The sequence below is a fragment of the Bidens hawaiensis genome, unplaced genomic scaffold (assembly GCF_021521415.1).
Source record: "Bidens hawaiensis isolate Kalapana, Puna unplaced genomic scaffold, B.hawaiensis_p1.1 tig00011798_1, whole genome shotgun sequence".
In the NCBI taxonomy this organism is placed as follows: Eukaryota; Viridiplantae; Streptophyta; class Magnoliopsida; order Asterales; family Asteraceae; genus Bidens; species Bidens hawaiensis.
In genome coordinates, this window is record NW_027491938.1 from 162,415 (window position 1) to 182,682 (window position 20,268).

A 20,268-nucleotide genomic window follows, 5' to 3' on the forward strand; every position below is an offset into this window, starting at 1 on the left:
TTTTCTAGCTATCTAGGAAAATCAAACTTCTTATTTTAACGTAACCCTTATTATTATTATTATTATTATTATTATTATTATTATTATTATTATCCCACTTTAACCAACAAAAAATTCGCAAGCACCCACATCCACATCACTTGGGTTTTTGTTTTTCTTTTCACCAAAATTCGAAAAAGGGGGTTTATTAATTATTATTACCGCTTAATAATAATAATAATAATATTAATATTTTTCAATTCAATTCAATCTTCCACCGTTTTGCAATTCCTTCAAGGGTTTTTCTGGGCTTTTGTTCTTCTTGAATCTTGCTCAGTTCCCATGATACCCATTCCTCATTTGCCTTTCGCTTGAAAACCAAACCCATCTTATTTCAAGATGATTGCAGAAAAACCAATTTGGGTTCAACATGAAGGCATGCAAATCTTCTCTATTGATATTCAACCTGGTGGGCTTCGATTTGCCACTGGTGGTGGTGATCATAAGGTATTTTTATTGTTAATGTGGTTTAGGGTTCTTGGTTTCTTGATGTTGTTTTTATAAAGTTTGGATTTTTATCAGTTTTTAGGGTTTGAAGGTGAATTGGGATTTTTATTTTGAGTAATTTGATATTGTTATGTGTTTTTGTGGAAGTTGAATTTAGTTAATGCTAATGTGGTTTAGGGTTCTTGGTTTCTTGATGTTGTTTTTTATAAAGTTTGGATTTTTATTTCAGTTTCTAGGGTTTGAAGGTGAATTGGGATTTTTTGAAGTTGTAATTGTTGGTTTTGAGTGATTTTGATATTATGTTTTTGTGGAAGTTGAATTTAGTTGATATGTTACTTCTGAGGACCAATTTCAATTGTGGAGTTTGATCCCTAATTCTATGAACCACATTTAGTAGGGGTGTTCTTCGGGTTATACTTTCGGATTTTCGGTTATTGGGTTCGGGATCCTTGGTTATGAGAATTTTGATGTTAATGTGGTTTAGGGTTCTTGGTTTCTTGATATTATTATTTTTTTTATAAAGTTTGGATTTTTATTTGAGTTTCTAGGGTTTGAAGGTGAATTGGGGATTTTCTGAAGTTGTAATTGTTGGTTTGAGTAATTTGATTTTATTACATGTTTTTCGAAGAAGTTGAATTTAGTTAAATTTTACTTTTAGGATCAATTTCAGATACATTAGTATAATTTTCTAGAATTTGAACCCTAATTTGATTAACCACACTTAGGGCATAATTTGACTCCAATCCACTTATATTTACACATGAACTTTGTAAATGCATCTAGGGCTGTAAACGAACCGAACTTTCGGCGTGAAGTTTGTTTGTTTAATAAATGAACGAACATAAACAAGGAATTTCGTTCAATTAACTAAATGAGCGAGCACGAACAGAGGCCATGTTCGTTCAATTGTGTTCGTGAACGTTGATAATGTGTCTGTTTATGTTTGTTTGTTTATATTTGTTCATCAAAGGTTTAGATTTCTTGTTTACTTACTGTTATTCTGCATTTGAAAGTTTGTGAATACTTAAACAAAGTTATTGAACAAACATAAATAAACAAACATTAAAGAACATAAACGGGCGTAAACGAACACAAATGAACGAATATAGTCTCTGTTCTTGTTTGTTCATTTAGTTAATCGAACAAAGTTTCTTGCTCGTGTTCATTCATTTATTAAATGAACTAACATAAACGAATTTCCCACCGAACAGTTCATTGAACGTTCGGTTCGTCTGCAGCCCTAAACGTGAGAATATCTTGTTGTATTATTGCTACTGATTTTGGAAGATGAAATACGCAGGTAAGGATTTGGAACATGAAATATGTTTCCAAGATCCTGCAAATGGATCCAGATAAACCGAAACTAGAACTTCTTGCTACTCTTCGTGACCATTTCGGGTCGGTCAATTGTGTTAGATGGGCCAAACATGGCCGGTACATTGCGTCCGGGTCAGATGATCAAGTTATCCAAATCCACGAGAGAAAACCAGGTTCTGGAACTACTGAATTTGGTAGTGGTGAAGCACCCGATGTTGAAAACTGGAAAATCACCTTCACTTTGAGAGGTCATACAGCTGATGTGGTAATTATCATTCTCCATTTAATTAAAAGAAAATATCATTTTTTTTCTTTTTTTTTAATCCAAGATCTTTAGTGTAGGTGGATCTTAATTGGTCACCAGATGATTCGACTTTGGCTAGTGGGAGTTTGGATAATACGATTCATATTTGGGACATTAGTAATGGTATCTGCACAGCTGTTTTAAGGGGTCATTCGAGTCTTGTTAAAGGGGTAACGTGGGACCCGATTGGTTCGTTTATCGCAAGTCAGTCGGATGATAAGACTGTTATCTTTTGGCGAACATCAGACTGGAGCCTTGCACATAGGACAGATGGACACTGGACTAAATCGGTATGTATTTTAATTAGATGTTGCGAAATGGGCTGGTCGGGTAACATGCCATAACAAGTCAAACAGGTCAGGTTGGGCTGGCAGACGTATGCCTAATACGGGTCAGATTTATTTATTTTTTTTTCTTGTCTAAATCGGTTGGAAACATTTTCTAAAACGGGTCAGAAACTTTTTTAGTTTAAAACGGGCCAGAAACAATTTTTGTCTAAAGCGGGTCAGGTTGGGTTGGTAGAAACATTTTTGTCTAAAAATATAATATTTTCTGTTCTGTCTCCCAGCTTGGATCTACTTTCTTCAGGCGGCTCGGGTGGTCACCATGCGGCCATTTTATAACAACAACACACGGTTTCCAAAAACCAAGACATTCAGCGCCTGTTCTAGAACGAGGAGAATGGACCGCTACCTTTGACTTTTTAGGGCACAACGCGCCTATAATCGTGGTAAAGTTTAATCATTCAATGTTTAAAAGAAACCCAACAAATACCCATGAAGCAAAAAGTGCTTCTGCGGGTTGGGCCAACGGTTCGTCAAAGAACAGTGGGAAAGAATCACAACCGTACAATGTTATCGCTATTGGAAGTCAAGATCGAACCATTACTGTTTGGACTACCGCGAGTGCCCGTCCTCTTTTTGTTGCTAAACATTTCTTTACTCAAAGTGTTGTTGACTTATCATGGTAATCTTGAACGCACACGACGTCAAGTTTTCATTTTTCACCTTTTGTTTTCTCCAAATTTAATCTTCTTTTGTTGGGTTCGTTTATATTTTCAGGAGTCCGGACGGGTATTCATTATTTGCATGTTCTTTAGACGGGACCGTGGCTACATTTCACTTTGAGGTCAAAGAGATCGGTCATAGGTTAAGTGATGTGGAATTAGAAGAATTGAAAAAAAGTCGTTATGGTGACGTTAGGGGTCGACAAGCGAATTTAGCAGAAAGTCCCTCACAGTTGCTTCTAGAAGCAGCAGCTTCTAAAAAAGTTACTCCACATGTCAATAATAATACTTCCTCCGCCATGAAATCGTCTTCTGGTTTAGATATCGCATCAAAGGTTGAATCTTTACCGGATCTTGGTAAAAATAATGTAGGAATAATTGAAAACACATCGAGTAAAACTGTAGTTCAAGCTACTCGTGTGTCGAATCCTGTGAAACAACGAGAATACCGACGACCTGACGGCCGGAAACGGATCATTCCAGAAGCCGTTAGAGTTCCTGTTCAAGGTGAAAACACAAACATAAACATAAACACCTCAACAGCTTCACAATCCCAAAATGTTGACTTTTCCATGAAGTCAACCGAGAACGGTGATCTAGGGTTTCGTGAGGGTCCTCCTACTAAGAAACCAACGGTTACAGGTGTGTCTTCCCGGGCCACAGTTAGCGAGAGTTTAATAATCGAAAAGGTTCCAGTTTCTGCCGATAAAGACGGAGATATTAGCGTTGAACAAATCGGAGGCCCAAAGAGTTTGCGTTCTTCGGGTTCGTTTAGACCCCTTTCAATTAGGGTTTTTGATAATAAAGAAAGTGGAGATACACACGTGTGTTTGGAAGCTCGGCCTAAAGAACACGCGGCCAATGATATTATCGGGGCCGCAAGCACATTTTTGATGAAAGAAACCGAAATTTCTTGCACGAGAAACGGTCAAACTCTTTGGTCTGACCGGATTTCCTGCAATGTCACGGTTTTGGCTGGAAATGCAAATTTTTGGGCTGTCGGGTGTGAAGACGGCTCGTTGCAGGTTAGTTTTCTAGTTTAAACTTTAAACTACTTTTGCTGTTTGAACTTTGAAGTTGTAATAAGTAATAACCAGATAATAAGTACTTATGTTTAATGTTTTTATCTTAAAAGGTTTACACAAAATGCGGACGAAGATCTATGCCAACTATGATGATGGGGTCCACACCCGTGTTTATTGACTGTGATGAATCTTGGAAGTTGCTACTTGTAACGAGAAAAGGGTCGTTATACGTTTGGGATCTTTTTAACAGAAAGTGTATTCTTCATGATTCATTATCCTCGCTCGTGAATTTGGATCTGAAGTCAACAGGTAATGATGAAAGTCAAAGATGAAAATTTTGTATTGTTTTTAACGTTTTACGGTGCTAGGCTTATTGTTTTTTGTATTATTTTTCAGGGTCGGTTAAAGTAATATCTGCAAAGTTGTCAAAGTCGGGATCTCCACTCGTTACACTCATCACACGCCACGCTTTCATGTTTGATATGAATTTAATGTGTTGGCTACGTGTTGCGGATGATTGCTTCCCGGCCTCTAATTTTGCCAGCTCGTTTAGTTTAGGGTTTCCCCAAAATGGTGAGCTGGCAGCCTTGCAAGTTGATGTGAGGAAATTCTTGGCTCGAAAGCCCGGCTGGAGCAGGTTAGTTTTATTTAAATAATCGAGCCATCTTTGACCATTTGACCAGTCTTCTTTGACCCGAATGCAACTCAGTAATAGTAAACATTTCAAAATGTTGGAGGGCATTTTAGGCATTTGACTAATGTTTGGTTGCAGAGTGACCGATGACGGAGTTCAGACACGGGCCCACTTAGAAGCCCAGTTAGCGTCCGCGTTATCGTTAAAGTCTCCAAACGAGTATCGACAGTGCCTTCTTTCATACATTCGCTTTCTCACCAGGTATGTTATTTTCCTTTTAATATCATTATATCATAAATTTATATATATTAAAAAAACATTTTTAGCTAAAATATTCTTGAACTGCAGAGAAGCTGACGAGGCTCGGTTGCGTGAAGTGTGTGAAAATTTTCTCGGACCGCCAACGGGCATGGCGGAAACCGTTAGTTCTGATGAAACAAATCCCACATGGGATCCTTGTGTTCTTGTTAGTTCCTCTGTTTATTTTTAAAATTTTATAAATTTCATAATAATTATGAGTTTTGACTTTTGTTGACTAATCAAAATATTAATCTTTCAGGGAATGAAAAAGCATAAACTGCTAAGGGAAGATATTCTTCCAGCAATGGCGTCAAACCGAAAAGTACAACGATTGCTTAACGAGTTCATGGATCTTTTATCCGAGTACAAAACCGCCAACCCGAGTCTTGAACCTCTTGAACCACCGGCTACCGCCAGCATCACCGCTACCGCACCGCCAGCAACTGATCGAGCTGCTGCCGAACCGTCAGCAACAGAAACCGCCACTGCACCGCCGGTAGCGAATGACGTGGCTCAAACAGACTTGACCACACAACCCATGGATGAAGAACAACCCGGGAACCAACCACCCGCGTCGGATCAAATGGACGTTGACCTGCCCCCAACTAACAAACCCGACCTGAGCCCTGATGAAATGACTTCTTGAATATTTTTATGATTCATATGTTTTTTTTTTTTTTTTTTTTTTGAGAAATACCTTGGTGTCTAAATATATTGTTTTTAATTGTCTCAAGATTTTAGAATTTGTGTTTCTGAATTTTTTTAGATATATGGATTTGTATGGTTTTATGGATTCAAAACATGCTTGACCAAGTCAAACAGTTTTGTATACCCGTTAGTTTGTTAAAAATTATCTATTTGTGATTCTTGATATTCTTGTATTTATATAGTTTTGTCATCTAATGAATTGATGAAAAATACAAAAGCTAAAAAGTAAATAAATTTGGTTACTCTCATCTCTCACTGAAGGATAAAAGAAAAAATAAAAGTAAAATGTTTACCGGTACGATTCAGGTAACCGAGATGTATACAATGCCTTACGCATACTCTGTAAATGTAATATTTTAAAACTAATATGATATCCGTCTCATTGCCTCTCAGGTGTGGTTCGTTTGCATCCCTGTATCTTACAGTTGTCGCCGACACTTGCAGGACAAAGTCACGAGTCATGATATGAAAGATGATTACTTGCAAGATATGACAGGATATGAAAGATTAAGAATTTAGCACATGGAGGTGAACTAAATTTTAATATTTTAAAAAATTAGAAAATTGAATTGACATCAACATTTATGTCTAACAGTGTTTAGTATAATATCCATTGAAAGAAAATCTATTAATTTATTTGCTTTTTGATTTATCACTCACATATTTATACTACACTTGATTTTATGAATATATTGTATAATGATAGAAAACCATTTAAAGTTTTCAACTATTTATTTGGGCTAAACTTTATAATTTATTAAAATAAGCCCAACCCAAAATTTTTCACTAGCCCAATAGAGCCGAACTCAAAGGCTTATGAGAGAAAAAATAAACATTTAATTTCTCCAACAAGCAATTAAATTGTTGGCCCACCCTTTAGTAATAGCTGGTCTACTTTAATTGTGTTACATGTGCCATAAACTTATGTATCACATGCTTCCTTCATTAAAAATGATTTTGATGGTAGTTTTATGGATGTTAACATTTTTTTTTTTTGAGTTTGTAGCATTAAGTGAGTAACTATAACATAAAGCTAAGAAATGTAGCACTAACCATAAAATATTTATTATCGTCGAGTATATGGTGAGAGAAAATTACATGTTACATGAGAATTCATTAGGGTAATACACATTTATGTTAGAGATGACACTTACTTATATCTCATCCCTAGACTCTATTAATGACCTTGTTATTAGTAAGAAGATTTTGGATGAGTATGGTATGAGTATGAGTACACGTTGGAAAAAAAAATAGAATTGTTTTGACTATATATCATTTAAAATATTAATAACATATAAAATAAATGTTACATCATAAATTTTTTCAATTCAACACTCAACTATAATGAAATTAAACTTTCTATGATAAAACCAGGCTACCACTATTATTATAATCTTATCTTGTGAAATATTGTTTGAGAAAAAAAAAAACATTGGGGTTTAATTTGGTTGCTTGACTTAATTTTGGGGAAAAATATGTAAACAAGACTTCGTATATTTAATGTTTTTCCAAACCAACATCATCAACATTATTTATGTATAAAGTTTTTGGCGACTTTTGAATCTGTAACTTGTACGATTCTTTAAAATAAGCCAATAAATAAGGCTCACATGATTTTGTGGGATTCAAAGAAAAGTACTTGAAACTAATTATTGACTTTATTTTAGATCCTTGTTACATTTTTATTAAATAACCAACCCTTATTGAATAAATGAGAATATTGACAAGGATATTCTTTTTAGTTTTTTCTAAAGATGTAAACAATGAAGAATCCAAAAATCCTTTTTACGAGGGTCGAAAATGTTCTAAAGTTGGCTTTCTGCCGCTAAATAATATTTTTTTTCTTGTTTAGGTTTGGGACATGTCGGTCACATTAGGTCACATAAAGATAAAACCAAATATTCGGTCCAAGAATTTTGCTATTTCGATTATGCTAGTCCTCGGGAACAATGTAGCAACAGATAACTCATAATCATAATATTCAATTTGAGAAAACATTTCGTCACATTCATATTTTCTAAATTTACAAAATTTAACTTAAATAAACCAGTAAATTTCAAGTTATTACCAACAAAACACTTTAAAAAGTAAAGGAGGCTAAAATATTTAAAAAAAGTATTAATATAATACTTTAATAGACTAGTTTAGATTTACGAGTCTATTTAATCTCAACATTGAGGCTAGATCTTCAGCTCGAGCTTTTGTTTAAGCTTGACTTAGATATTTTAGTTTTTAAAAGTCAATGTGAGAGTGGTTAAACTTATTTACACCCCTAATACTTTTGCAAGAGAATTAAAATTGTTTCACTTGTGCCAATATCTTTTTACATTTAACTCTAGAGAAATGTGTGATTCATCAATAATTACTAGCAATTACAAGATAACTTAAAACCCCACGAATAACATAGAAACAAGAATATAATGTGGATCACTTGATTCATATAACGGCGCTACTTCTACGATCAAATTAGAGATATAACTTTTATTCTGTATCCAAGAGAGCAATTTGGAAAAACTTACGGGACCCTGCCAATATTCTGCATAGGTGAAAACATTCTACGATCATAATATTCAATTTGAGAAAATGTTTCGTCACATACATATTTTCTAAATTTACAAATTTTAACTCAAATAAACCAGTAAATTTCAAGTTATTACTAACAAGACACTTTAAAAAGTAAAGGAGGATAACATATTTAAAAAATGTATTAATATAATACTTTAATAGACTCGTTTAGATTTACGAGTCTACTTTAATCTCAACAGTGAGGCTAGATCTTCAGCTCGAGCTTGTTTAAACTTGACCTAGATATTTTAGTTTTTAAAAGTCAATGTGAGAGTGGTTAAACTTATTTACACCCCTAATACTTTTGCAAGAGAATTAAGATTGTTCCACTTGTGTCAATATCTTTTTACATTTAACTCTAGAGAAATGTGTGATTCATCAATAGTTACTAGCAATTACAAGATAACTTAAAGCCCCACGAATAATATAGAAACAAGAATATAATGTGGATCACTTGATTCATATAACGGCGCTACTTCTACGATCAAATTAGAGATATAGCTTTTATTCTGTATCCAAGAGAGCAGTTTGGAAAAATTCACGGGACCCTGCTAATATCCTGTATAGGTAAACATCAAAAAGTTATAAAAAGAAACTAATGAAAACAAGATTTAAATTTGAGGTCCCTCCTAAATATGATCGTGTGCTTATCATTGCACCACCGCTTGATGGTTTCTTTCTCAAATTCATCAAAAAAAAAAACCCGACGATATAATGTTCTAACAAACTATTTAAAAATATTGGACTCTAAATATCCGTTGCTTTACGAAAATTCAGTATAATCGGTTTAACCGGGCAATAAAAGCACTGGTTAAAACTTAAAAGGACTAATGAAGCCCATCCAAAATTTCTCCAGGGCCCAAGAGCTAGTCCCCGGCCTAACAGTGTCCAAAAAGTTCTTAAATAGTATAAAAATAAACATTTGCTTTCCCAACCAGCAATTAAATTGCTTACCACACTTCAACAGAGGCGGCCAAAAGAACCGGCTAACTGAATCGACTTGAAAAGCGAACCGAAACTGAACTGGTTTGAAACTATTATGTAGAAACTGGTTTGAAATCGATTAAAACCGTGGGTTCAGAATTGGTTTGCAATTTTCTCCACCAAAACCGGTTAACCGAACTGGCCAAAAACCGGTCAAAATCCGAAACAAAATTGATCAAAACCCGTCGAAACCGATCATAACCTTGGTTTAAAAAAGCGCGCTTAAGACGAGGTGAGACGAGAAGCGACCCAAGGCGAGCACCTCAACGCTTTTGCCTACCCAAGGCGAAGTCTGTTCAAAAAGCGAACGCTTTTTGCGCTTTTGTGCGAAGAGACAAACCGAGGAGGCGAAGGCTTTATGTAAAAAAAAAGCGACCAGTTAACCTATTTTTAACTTAACCTTTATAATTAGCCATTTCTGCACTTTTCACATTTGGTAATAAACTTTTGAAAGCTGAAACAATTTTGAATAGTGTTATTTTGGAAACATTTTCGAGTAATTTGGTACTCGATAACTTGATTTTATGCTACTTTGATATTTTGGGCGAGTAATATGGTATTCGAAAAATTGTTCTATACTACTTTTCGAATTTTAGGATATATATATATATATCTGTTGATATTTTGGAGGTTTAATATATATTATAATGTGGTTTGTATATAATATGTGGCCTATAAATAATTAAATATTTTGTTAAAATAAGGTCGCCTCACGTTCAAATAGCATTCGCTTTTCGTCTCGGCTGAGTACCTCTTTGCTTTTGTTCGCCTCACGCTTTTTTAATCCAAGAAATTAATAACTTGGTCAAGCAACCTGTTCTAACCCGAACCGAAAATAACCATAAACCGGTTTTGACTTTTGTTAACCAAACCAAACCGGTTTCAACCCTAACTGGTTTTGGGTTTTAAAATGGTTTGTACACCTTTATTAAGACTTTAATTTATAGCTTGTCTACCTCAATTAACTAACATAATCTTATGTAAAATGACTATCATGATTGTTACATATTTCCTTCATTGAAACGATTTATTAAAATGATTTTGATGGTTGATTGATGGATGCTTAGAAAAAAATTTAGTTTATAGCAAGAAAATGATACTTCATTAAATTGAAAGTTCACGCCTTCTTAACTTAACTCATAAATTACATATTTTTTTAATAATTATGAGACTTGAAGCCTCACCGGTTAAAAGTAGATTCTCCTATTTACGCTCAATCTTTTCGTATTTGCACCAATTGAATGATATTAATTAATTTTAGATTTTTGTTTGTCCTTTAAAAGTTTTAAAAAATTATGTTTTATAATTATGCAATTATGGCGTTACGATATATATCCGCCTAGCTGTGTTTTGATATGAAAAATAGAACCGTTTCGACATTGAAGTTTTATAACGAATTATAAAACATAATATTCGATACGGCTCCGATTTTTACAAAATTTATACCAAAAGATGGATAAAATAAACAAATAACACAATCTTATTATTATAAAACATAATATATTCAAACTTATAAAAGAAAAGGAAAATCCAAATTGATTAATTTTACATAACTTGGTGCAAATAGTAAAAAATTGTGTGCAAACAGGATCACCTGTTAAAAATGCATAGTTTTATTTAATAAATTAATACCGCTAGTTCAAAGACTATTTAGTAATTACATGCTATTGGAGTATTCACTTGATTAGATATTGGGGTTGAGTATACTTTTAGAAAAAAATAAAAAATAAACTCTAATACCATTTAAATATTAATAAAAGATAAAATTAGTGTTATACAATATTTTTTTAAAAAGTTGAGACTCAACTATAAGGTCGTGTAATGGTTAGCGACTAAGAGTGAAATCTTACACACTACCATCTTGGCGTGATAACCAACCATCTTACTCACTCACTTAACCTATGTTATAACCTTACTCTTCTTTTTATTTACTTTAATACAATTAATACTAATTATTATTTTAAAGCAATTAATTACTAAATAAGTTCAAATAAAAAAACATTACATACAAAAATTATAAAATAAAAAAACTTACATAATAAAGAAAATTCATAATAAATAGATGGTCCTCAGAGTCATCATGCAAACCAAGCTCGTAAATATGCTCAACCAAATCCAGTCGAAGCTTGTAATGTGCTTCTCAGTTGCATAATTCCCAACAATAAGCTTCTTTTTTGTTGGTCGTTAATTTCTTCATAAATCGATTGGATGCAATTTTTATTGTACTTAGAAAACACCTAACTTTTGTCTTCTAAAATCATATTATGTAATACGATACATGCATAGATTATGTTTATGTTTTTTTTCCTTTTTACTGGCCATTGTCAAGCTGGTTTCATTATATGCCAACACTGTTTGAGAAAACTGCATTCCACATCTTTTTTTTTTCATCCCATGCACATGTGAATGATTTGATAAATACATAGTATTTAGGGTATGTTCCATAGAAAAAGATAGCACATGTGCATGTACTCTACTCCTCTAACTTGAAAGGACGACTCACATGTAGTTCGTCTATGATATAAAAAATCAGCCATTCATCAAAAACTTTGATGTCGTAATTATAACTGAAAACACCAAAGAATACATGTCTATCCCATAGATCGTGTGACGTGGTGTGAATTATCACCTCGTACATCATTCCAAGAAAGCTATACTTCGCTTCATGCCTCTCGTATAATTGTTGAATATCACTCCACAAGTACACATTGGTTTTCACATAACTTTATTGTCTTAAAATTTTGTAAATACTTATCCGTCAACTTTTTTTTTTCTTTGACATTTTCAAATGCCTACTCAGTGAGTCGGCGCTATTCAATGAATTACAGTTGTACAATTTGCAAAAGGGTAAATCCCATCTTTACCTCTTGCATCACACTTTTACTTGAAAATTAAACAACACAAAATTCGTAATGGTAACACGAGTGTTGAAGTAAAGTGATGTAATGTATATAGAACTGGTTCCATTCCATCACTCACTCTCACTAAATTATGTAATAGTTATGTGAATGCAAACCAGCTTATTAATCAATAATTAATCATCGTAATTAATTATTTTTATAAGTATATTTAGGTTTAGACAATATCGGGTTCAGGTTGTGTTCCGGGAACAATATAGGGCTCGGAATAGGGTTGTGTCAATACCACTTACGAGATAAAAAATAATTCATTTTTAAAACAACTTGGTACTCGTTAAAATTTATCAGAATGTTGAAAGAAAAAAAACGCATATTTCATTTTTTTTCTATAACTAACATGCATAAGTTATTTATTTATTTTTTTTGAACGATTAACAAATCCTTCAAATGGGCTACTTGCTTTTAGATCCGAGAAAAACCCCCACCTAAGGCCAACACCCGTGAACACTCGCCTGAAGGCATGATAATGCGGGTGAGATAAAACCCGTTCAATTCAAGGATCCAACTAGCCGCCTACTCGTCTAGTCTCACATCATCATCTAGGGCCCCGAAACTAAATGATGGGAGCAGAAATTGAACCTAGACCGCATAAAACACAAAATCTCTTCCTTACCGCTCTACCACCACCACTCAAATAAAATTTTAGATGAATTTTTATAACAAAAGATTAAATAATTGAAATGGGCACATGTGAAGAATCTTGTCCAACGACCAACGCCCGTGAGTGTAAGTTGCAACCACATTTATATCCTACGACCCGCTCATAAAACCATGACACGATGGTCCGCGGGCATAAGGCTTATGTGACACCCACTCTTCATTCTCACGATATCATTTCACTTTTGGGTGTTCAAGATAACCGAAAATCGAAAAAAACCGTAAATCGAACCGCATCCGTAACAAAAAAAAACCGATCCGAATTGTAAATTCGGTTTTCGGATCTCGAAAATTTTGAATTCGTATTATTCGGTTTGTTCAGATAAACCGAAGAAACCGATCTAGGTAACGTGGGTTTCTTTTTCATATTTTTTATATAATTCTATAAGTTATATATTTACAAGTTGAAATCTAATCCTCTATTTATTTGTTCTTGTTTATTTTTAGTTCTTTGAGACTTATGCATTTTATATTTTAAGACTATTGTTGTGTTAAGACTTATGCATGTTGCATTGTGTTTGATAATTGTTTTTTGGTATAATATAAAGATTCGGGTTTTTTCGGTTGAATTTGTATTTTTCGGATTTTAACCGAAACGAATTGAATTTGGATGAATTTGGTTCGGTTAGCAAATTTTGAATTTAATTGGATCTTCGTTTTCGAATCTAGGAAAAAAAATCAAATCCGAACAAACCGATCTAAACAACTTGAGTAACCGATATCCGATCCGATATGTTACACCTATAATCTAGACTTGTGAAATTTGGAAAAAAAATCATTTGAGGAAAACCATGAAAGTACGACTTTGTATATTTAATTAATATTTTCTGCACAAACATCAATGCCAATGTATTAATTATTTTGCGACACATGAGTTTGTAGCTTGTCCGATTCTAAATAATGAGACAATAGTTATAACTTCTAAGACAAGTCATGAAAAATAATGGCTTGAGCTGTCTTTGTTTTAATTTATTATTGCATTTATCTAAATGAGAATATTGACGCGTATATTCTTTAGATGATCCGAGGCAAGTTTGAGCTCGTCAAGTCCGATTTTACTAGCCCTTTTAACTTCTGAGTATTAGGGATCGAGATCGTTTCGTTTTAAGCTCTATTTTTAATCTCAAACCTGACTAGTGAGTAGTTTTCACGCTCGAACTCAGGTCAAACTCGACTTAATATATTTATTAGTTGTTTTGTTACTTAATTATTATACTATAGCAAATATCCTCATATCTATGTGGTTGAATCTTCCAAGAATTATTTAGTCTAATAAAATGCGTGACAGAGAATTTGGTTTTTGGTGTGCAACTTCTTTGGGGCAAATAGAACAAATAGAACAAATAGAAGCCATGACTAAAGAAATTAAGGAGTTGAACTTTCATAATTAGGACTCTTGGAAGTGGAATGGAGACACATCGAGTTTTTATGGTTAAATCGTTAAGAATGTCATGAATAAAGTTGATTTTAGAGGTTAAGATTGCACTTTCGAGTGGTAAATTGGGTGCCTTTGAAAATGAAAAGCGTTGTTTGGAGAATGCTGAAAAACAACATTCCTCTCTCCACTAACCTTTCTATATGTCGTGTTAAGGTCTTATCTACGTCGTATTTTTTTAGCGCATCTTATCGGCTAGGATTTTGAAGTCTTTGGGAAAAGGACTAGGCAATGCTGCCGTTGATTTATACATCAATTTGAATTATTTGAAGAGCTCGGAACTTGTTAGTGTTTAGGAGGGAGTCTTATTCTCCTTCATAAATGTTGCATGATATTAAGTTTCTTTCATTTAATTGGATTAGTAGCAAATCTAAGTCGTACAAGTTGTCAAATGGCCATCATTACCAAACACATCATTGCTCATAAAGATTAAGACTTTACATTTTTCTTCTTCACACAATCGGACAAATAAATTGGGTGTTGGATTTACTCATAAACACATATCTAAATATCAAAGTGAATTAAAACTTTTCGCGGAATCATAAAGCATCAACCAATATATTACAAATAATCAAATCTTGTCTTAACAGAAGTTAATTTGTCTTAAACATAACATAAAATTTCATAATATTTCTTCTCAAGATGCCAACCTTTCAGTCCCTACCATGTGCCATCCTCAAGCCAGCTCCTTTAACCTATTTACTTGTGTGTATGCTAAAAGTCAGCTACGTTAAGTGGGTTCTAGTTAATTAGGTAACATGTATTACATTCACATTCTTACATACATGTATTCGAAGATACATATTACATACTTAACCTGCTTACCTTTCATTCAAATATACTTACATACATTCCTACTTTCATACATTCATACTTTCATACTTTAATTTACTTTCATTCATTAATACATACGTAACCATTCTATTTTTTTAAAGAGCCTCTCACCCCATAACCTTCGCCGATATTATTAGGGTCTGCAGCCCTTTCATTGTCTCAGATATTGTTAGGGTCTGCAACCCTTTATTCTTCACAGATATTATTAGCGTCTGCAACCCTTTACTCTTCGCAGATATTATTAAGATATGCAACCCTTTAACCATTCAACCATACAACCATACAAACCATACATTCCTTGCCATACAACCATACATTCTTTGCCATACGACCATACATATCATACATGTATATTCCCGTATACATCTTCGTACATACCCTTAACTCATTCTATACCAATCAAGTATCATTTATAATCATTCACATGGCATACACTTACCAATCAAGGTAAGTGTATTAACTAATCACATAGGAGTATGCACACAGCCCCGAAAACATAACAGAGAAATGGAGCTAGAAACTCACCTGAAGTCGGCTTCTTTTTGAGTTAATTGTGATACATTTCCTTAGTTGTGCACGGTTAACTGCGTAATAATTATAATTGTCAATTAACTACTTCTAAACATCATACTTCTAGGTTAGTGAAGTCCCTAACGAACGGGGGTCCGGGGGCAGCGCCCCTGGTAGCGGGGTCTATGGGCGGCAGCCCCTAGCAGGGTCCAAGGGACAGAGCCCCTGGCTGGGGTCGAGCTAAGGACTAGACAATGCTGCCGTTGATTTATACATCAATTTGGATTATTTGAAGAGCTCGGAACTTGTTAGTGTTTAGGAGGGATTCTTATTCTCCTTCATAAATGTTGGATGATATTAAGTTTCTTTCATTTAATTGGATTAGTAGCAAATCTAAGTCGTACAAGTTGTTAAATGGCCATCATTACCAAACACATCATTGCTCATAAAGATTAAGACTTTACATTTTTCTTCTTCATACAATCAGACAAATAAATTATGACGCTAATATCTACACACACGTAGGAGGTTACTGAAACCATGGACCATTTGAAAAATAGTTACATATTGCCGACCATATGATTACATGATGCTAGACTGTCGCTGTCTAGTAACAAACAATAAAATCAAGTTCCTAATCACCTAAGCAAGCTAAGGTAAGTAGGGTGTTAAACTACGAGAAGTGTGTAGTCAATGCAACATGTAACCGATTTCAAATTATGAAGTAAAAGTAATGAGTACTGATCAAACTAGCAAATGATTTAATTTTAATATCAAACAAATAAACACAAATAAGTTTCAATCAATAAACAAGACAAATCATACTCGGGTTTCAAGCAAGTAATTAAACAGTAATCTCATGTCAATTAACATATTAATCATCGCTGATCAAATCAGATTGACTAACTAGTCAAACCTTAGTCATCAACAATCGATAACGCACGACAATGGTTATCAGACAGTCCCTGCCAGTGTGACCCAACTAAGGGCAATTTTAAGCTTCATCATATTCAAACTAATCAAAACAACCCTATAAGCAATTATCATAACAACTGGCAAATTAATCGTTCTGATCGAAATAAACCTAAACCGACTGAGTGCATAGTAATATTAGACATCAATACTCATAGATTAATTAAAGATAATTACAAATCATTCGTTCTAAAACACCTGAGAAAACTGAAAAGTTACAAACTTTACATCCCCGGATATGATTCGAGAAGACTAGCCGAACATCATCATCGATAGGTCTTTAATTATGATGAGGAAGGCCATTAGGATTGATCAAGAGGTGATTGGTAGCCATGGAATTCACCCAAAATCGCCAAAAAGCGGCTGGAGGTTGTTAAAACTGATTAGGGCTCGTAAAATAGAATATATAGATCAAAACCTGTTTTTTCCCGTTCTTTATGCCCGTCACGATACGCGATCGCCAAATACAAACTCTTCTTGAATCCTTTTAACACTTCCCAAGACTTCAGTTTATGCTCCGGTCTTCTCGAGATATCATTCCATGCTCATACAAGTCTCCAACTTAGCATCTTTAACGATCAATGACCTGAAATACAACAACACGTATGAAGTATCAAAGTTTTAACAATATACTCAATAAAACTACATAATTAGCACATTAATATATATATATATATATAAAATACCCGACCATCATTACACAATCAATCACATGTGTGTTGTTTCTTAAATATTTCCAAATTTATTATAAACAATGGTGAGAATATGCTGGAGACACTTCGGTCTTGAACAATGTTAGAACTTGATGAGGGTCGGATAACTCAAGTATCCGACTCATTTATGGATCGGTCAAATATTTCAAAATTCAATATTCTTTTTAATCAGTGGTGAGAATATGCTGGAAAATATTTTGGTCTTGAACAATGTTAAAACTTGTTAAGGGTCCAATAACTTAAGTGGCTGACTCATTTGTAGATCAGTAACATAAAAACCAAGACTTGTTATGGTGTTATAAACTTATAGATGAGTTTTAATATGATACTAAACGTATTTTTTCCACTCACAATAACATAAAAATTGATTGATATATGATAGAGCTATAAGCAATGTTTTAGAAACCAGTATTTTACTCGTGCTGGATTTGATTAAAAAATGGTACAACTGGTTGAATTGTAATGTACCGGGAGGTTCAACCGGGTTAAATAATTTACCTTGTAATTCCATATAAATACACTTTCAACTTAAAATAACCCAAAAGTATATTAATAAACATCACATTTGAACCAAATATCACAATGAACCAAATATCACACATGAACAATAGTCGAGTCAGATAGAAAGTTTATACTTTGTATACGAAATTAGTCGATTACAAAAGATGTAAATAAACCAACATGGATTTGCATGATACAAAATTGGTTGATTAACTAATCACAGTTTGTCGTGTTTACTCGTTTCAATTTTATCCGCCATGTTCAAAGCCATTTTTAAAAATATGGGCCGCAAAAAATATCAAAAATCTTTTGATGGTTTAAACCGGTATTTTTAAAAAAGCCGGCGGTACGATGTTCTAGCAAACCGCCCAAAAATACCGGGCTCTAAATACTGGTGGCCTTACGAAAATCCGGTATAATTGGTTTAACTGGCCGATATTTACCGGTTTTTAAAAGACTTGCTATAAAAGTGAAAAAGTTACTGATAATTATGGTCCGAAATTAATCAAAATTGGTCCCCAAGATTCATGGAGTGTTTACAAGGGCATGTGAAGTAGTTAATTGGGAGGTCCGGTTGGAATTCAAGTGCCCTTATTAGTGGTGGATTTCAGTTATTTTCATGAGAGTGAGGTTTCAGTTTGTGGTATACATATGTGGCTATGGCTAGTTTAGGGGCTGTTTGATAACTTTATGCTAAGTTATTAAGAAGTCTGAGCAATTACTGTTTATTTATAAGTAATTGTATAAGTATATTAACAACTTTTATGCTAATATTAATAAGATATATTAGTATTTATTAATCCAAACTATTGTATTTTGATCACTGTCGGTCCTAACTAATAATTATATAAGTATATTAACAACTTTTATGCTAATATTAATAAGGTATATTGGTATTTATTAATCGGCCTTAACTTTTAATGTATTTGTACATAATGGTCCGCAACTAACAGAATCCTAACACCATTAGTTTCAGGTCGTCGGAAAAATGTTTTTGGTCGGAAAAGTCAAATTTGTTGCCGGAAAACACCACCTGAATACCGCCACCACCACCAATTGACTCACTGCCAACCAACCACCACCACTTGAGCACAATCAACTGATTCCGAGGATGGTTCTAGGGTTTCCGGCGACCTCAATAATTGGGGCTTTTACTATAAAAAAGTTTCTAAAGGTCCAATACAAAGTTACCAAGATGTTTGGGACGAAAATATTGAGTATTCGGGAAAAAATTTGAGTTTTCCGGTCAAAAACGTTTTTCTGGCGACATGAAACTAACGACGTTAGGATTCTGTTAGTCGCGGACCGTCAGGAGCAAATACGCTAAAAGTTGGGACCGTCAGCAGCCAATCCGTTAGTTGGGACCGGTAGTGACCAAAAGACGATAGTTGAGTTTAATAAAAACCAATATACCTATTAATAAAAAACAGTTAACATTAAAAATAGAAATAACAACATACTTTATTTTTAACCTTGAAAAACTTACTAATATTAGCTTCGTGAAACCGTTTTATGATAGGCCGCATGCATAGGATTTTGAATTCGTTGCCGGTTTTCATGTAATAAATTATTGGTTTGAATATATTGTGTATAAATTGAGATCGATTCTTTAAACAATTAACCATAAGCATATGGTATAAGTTTGTGTCAAAAGTTTAATTTCTAAAGTTGAGGAGCTAATAAAGATATAAATTGAAAGGACAAAACTTTAAATCACAAAAGTTTTACCATTTTGGCCCCAACTTTTACCCTTTAACTTATATATGTACTTTCCGGCCATTCAACTTTGATAATGAAACTTTTGTCATAAAACTTTTACTGTAACAAATGGAATCGATACTGACATCCTGCCAACGTGTGCGGTAACTTTCGAACATGTAATTCATTTTGTCACAACGCACAAATAGAAATACTTATTATTAATAAAGAACTTACGGTTTTGTGAACTTTGGCTGCCAAAATTTTGTTCGTTGTACTTTGGCGAAAGTTTGGTTTTTTGTACTTTTGCTACCAACAATTTGTTCTCTGTACTTTGGCCAAGTTTATTCTTTATATTTTGTCCATCACAAATTTATTCTTCAAACTCATTCCACTAGAGCTTCACGTTTTTTACACTTTTGGCATAAGCTTTTTATACGTTAGCTTTATTCTTTTGATTTTTTCCACTACCAATTTGTCCTTCAAACTTTTGTCATCAAAGTTTCACACATTTTCATTTGTGGCATAAGACTTTAGGCTTTCAATTTTGGCCTCAAAACTTATACACTTTTACAAATTGCATTAAATTTTTAGCCTTTTAACTTTGGCTACAAAATTTTTGGACCTTTTCAAACTGGTAAAAAAAAAAAAACTTTCTCACTTTTAACCCCAACGCTTTTCCACTTTCAACTTTGATCACA

At 33.7% G+C, this 20,268-nt stretch overlaps 1 protein-coding gene across 1 annotated transcript; it reads left to right on the forward strand.

Annotated features, from left to right (window-relative positions):
* The first annotated feature begins 264 nt into the window (after window positions 1–264).
* On the forward strand, window positions 265–5,767 carry LOC143539138 (protein HIRA-like). Its single transcript, XM_077032540.1, has 10 exons — window positions 265–486; window positions 1,787–2,068; window positions 2,146–2,397; window positions 2,676–3,073; window positions 3,169–4,138; window positions 4,249–4,447; window positions 4,535–4,775; window positions 4,911–5,033; window positions 5,121–5,238; window positions 5,332–5,767. The coding sequence occupies exons 1-10, from the start codon at window positions 379–381 to the stop codon at window positions 5,716–5,718; spliced, it is 3,078 nt and encodes a 1,025-aa protein (XP_076888655.1). The 5' UTR covers window positions 265–378; the 3' UTR covers window positions 5,719–5,767.
* The last annotated feature ends 14,501 nt before the right edge of the window (window positions 5,768–20,268 follow it).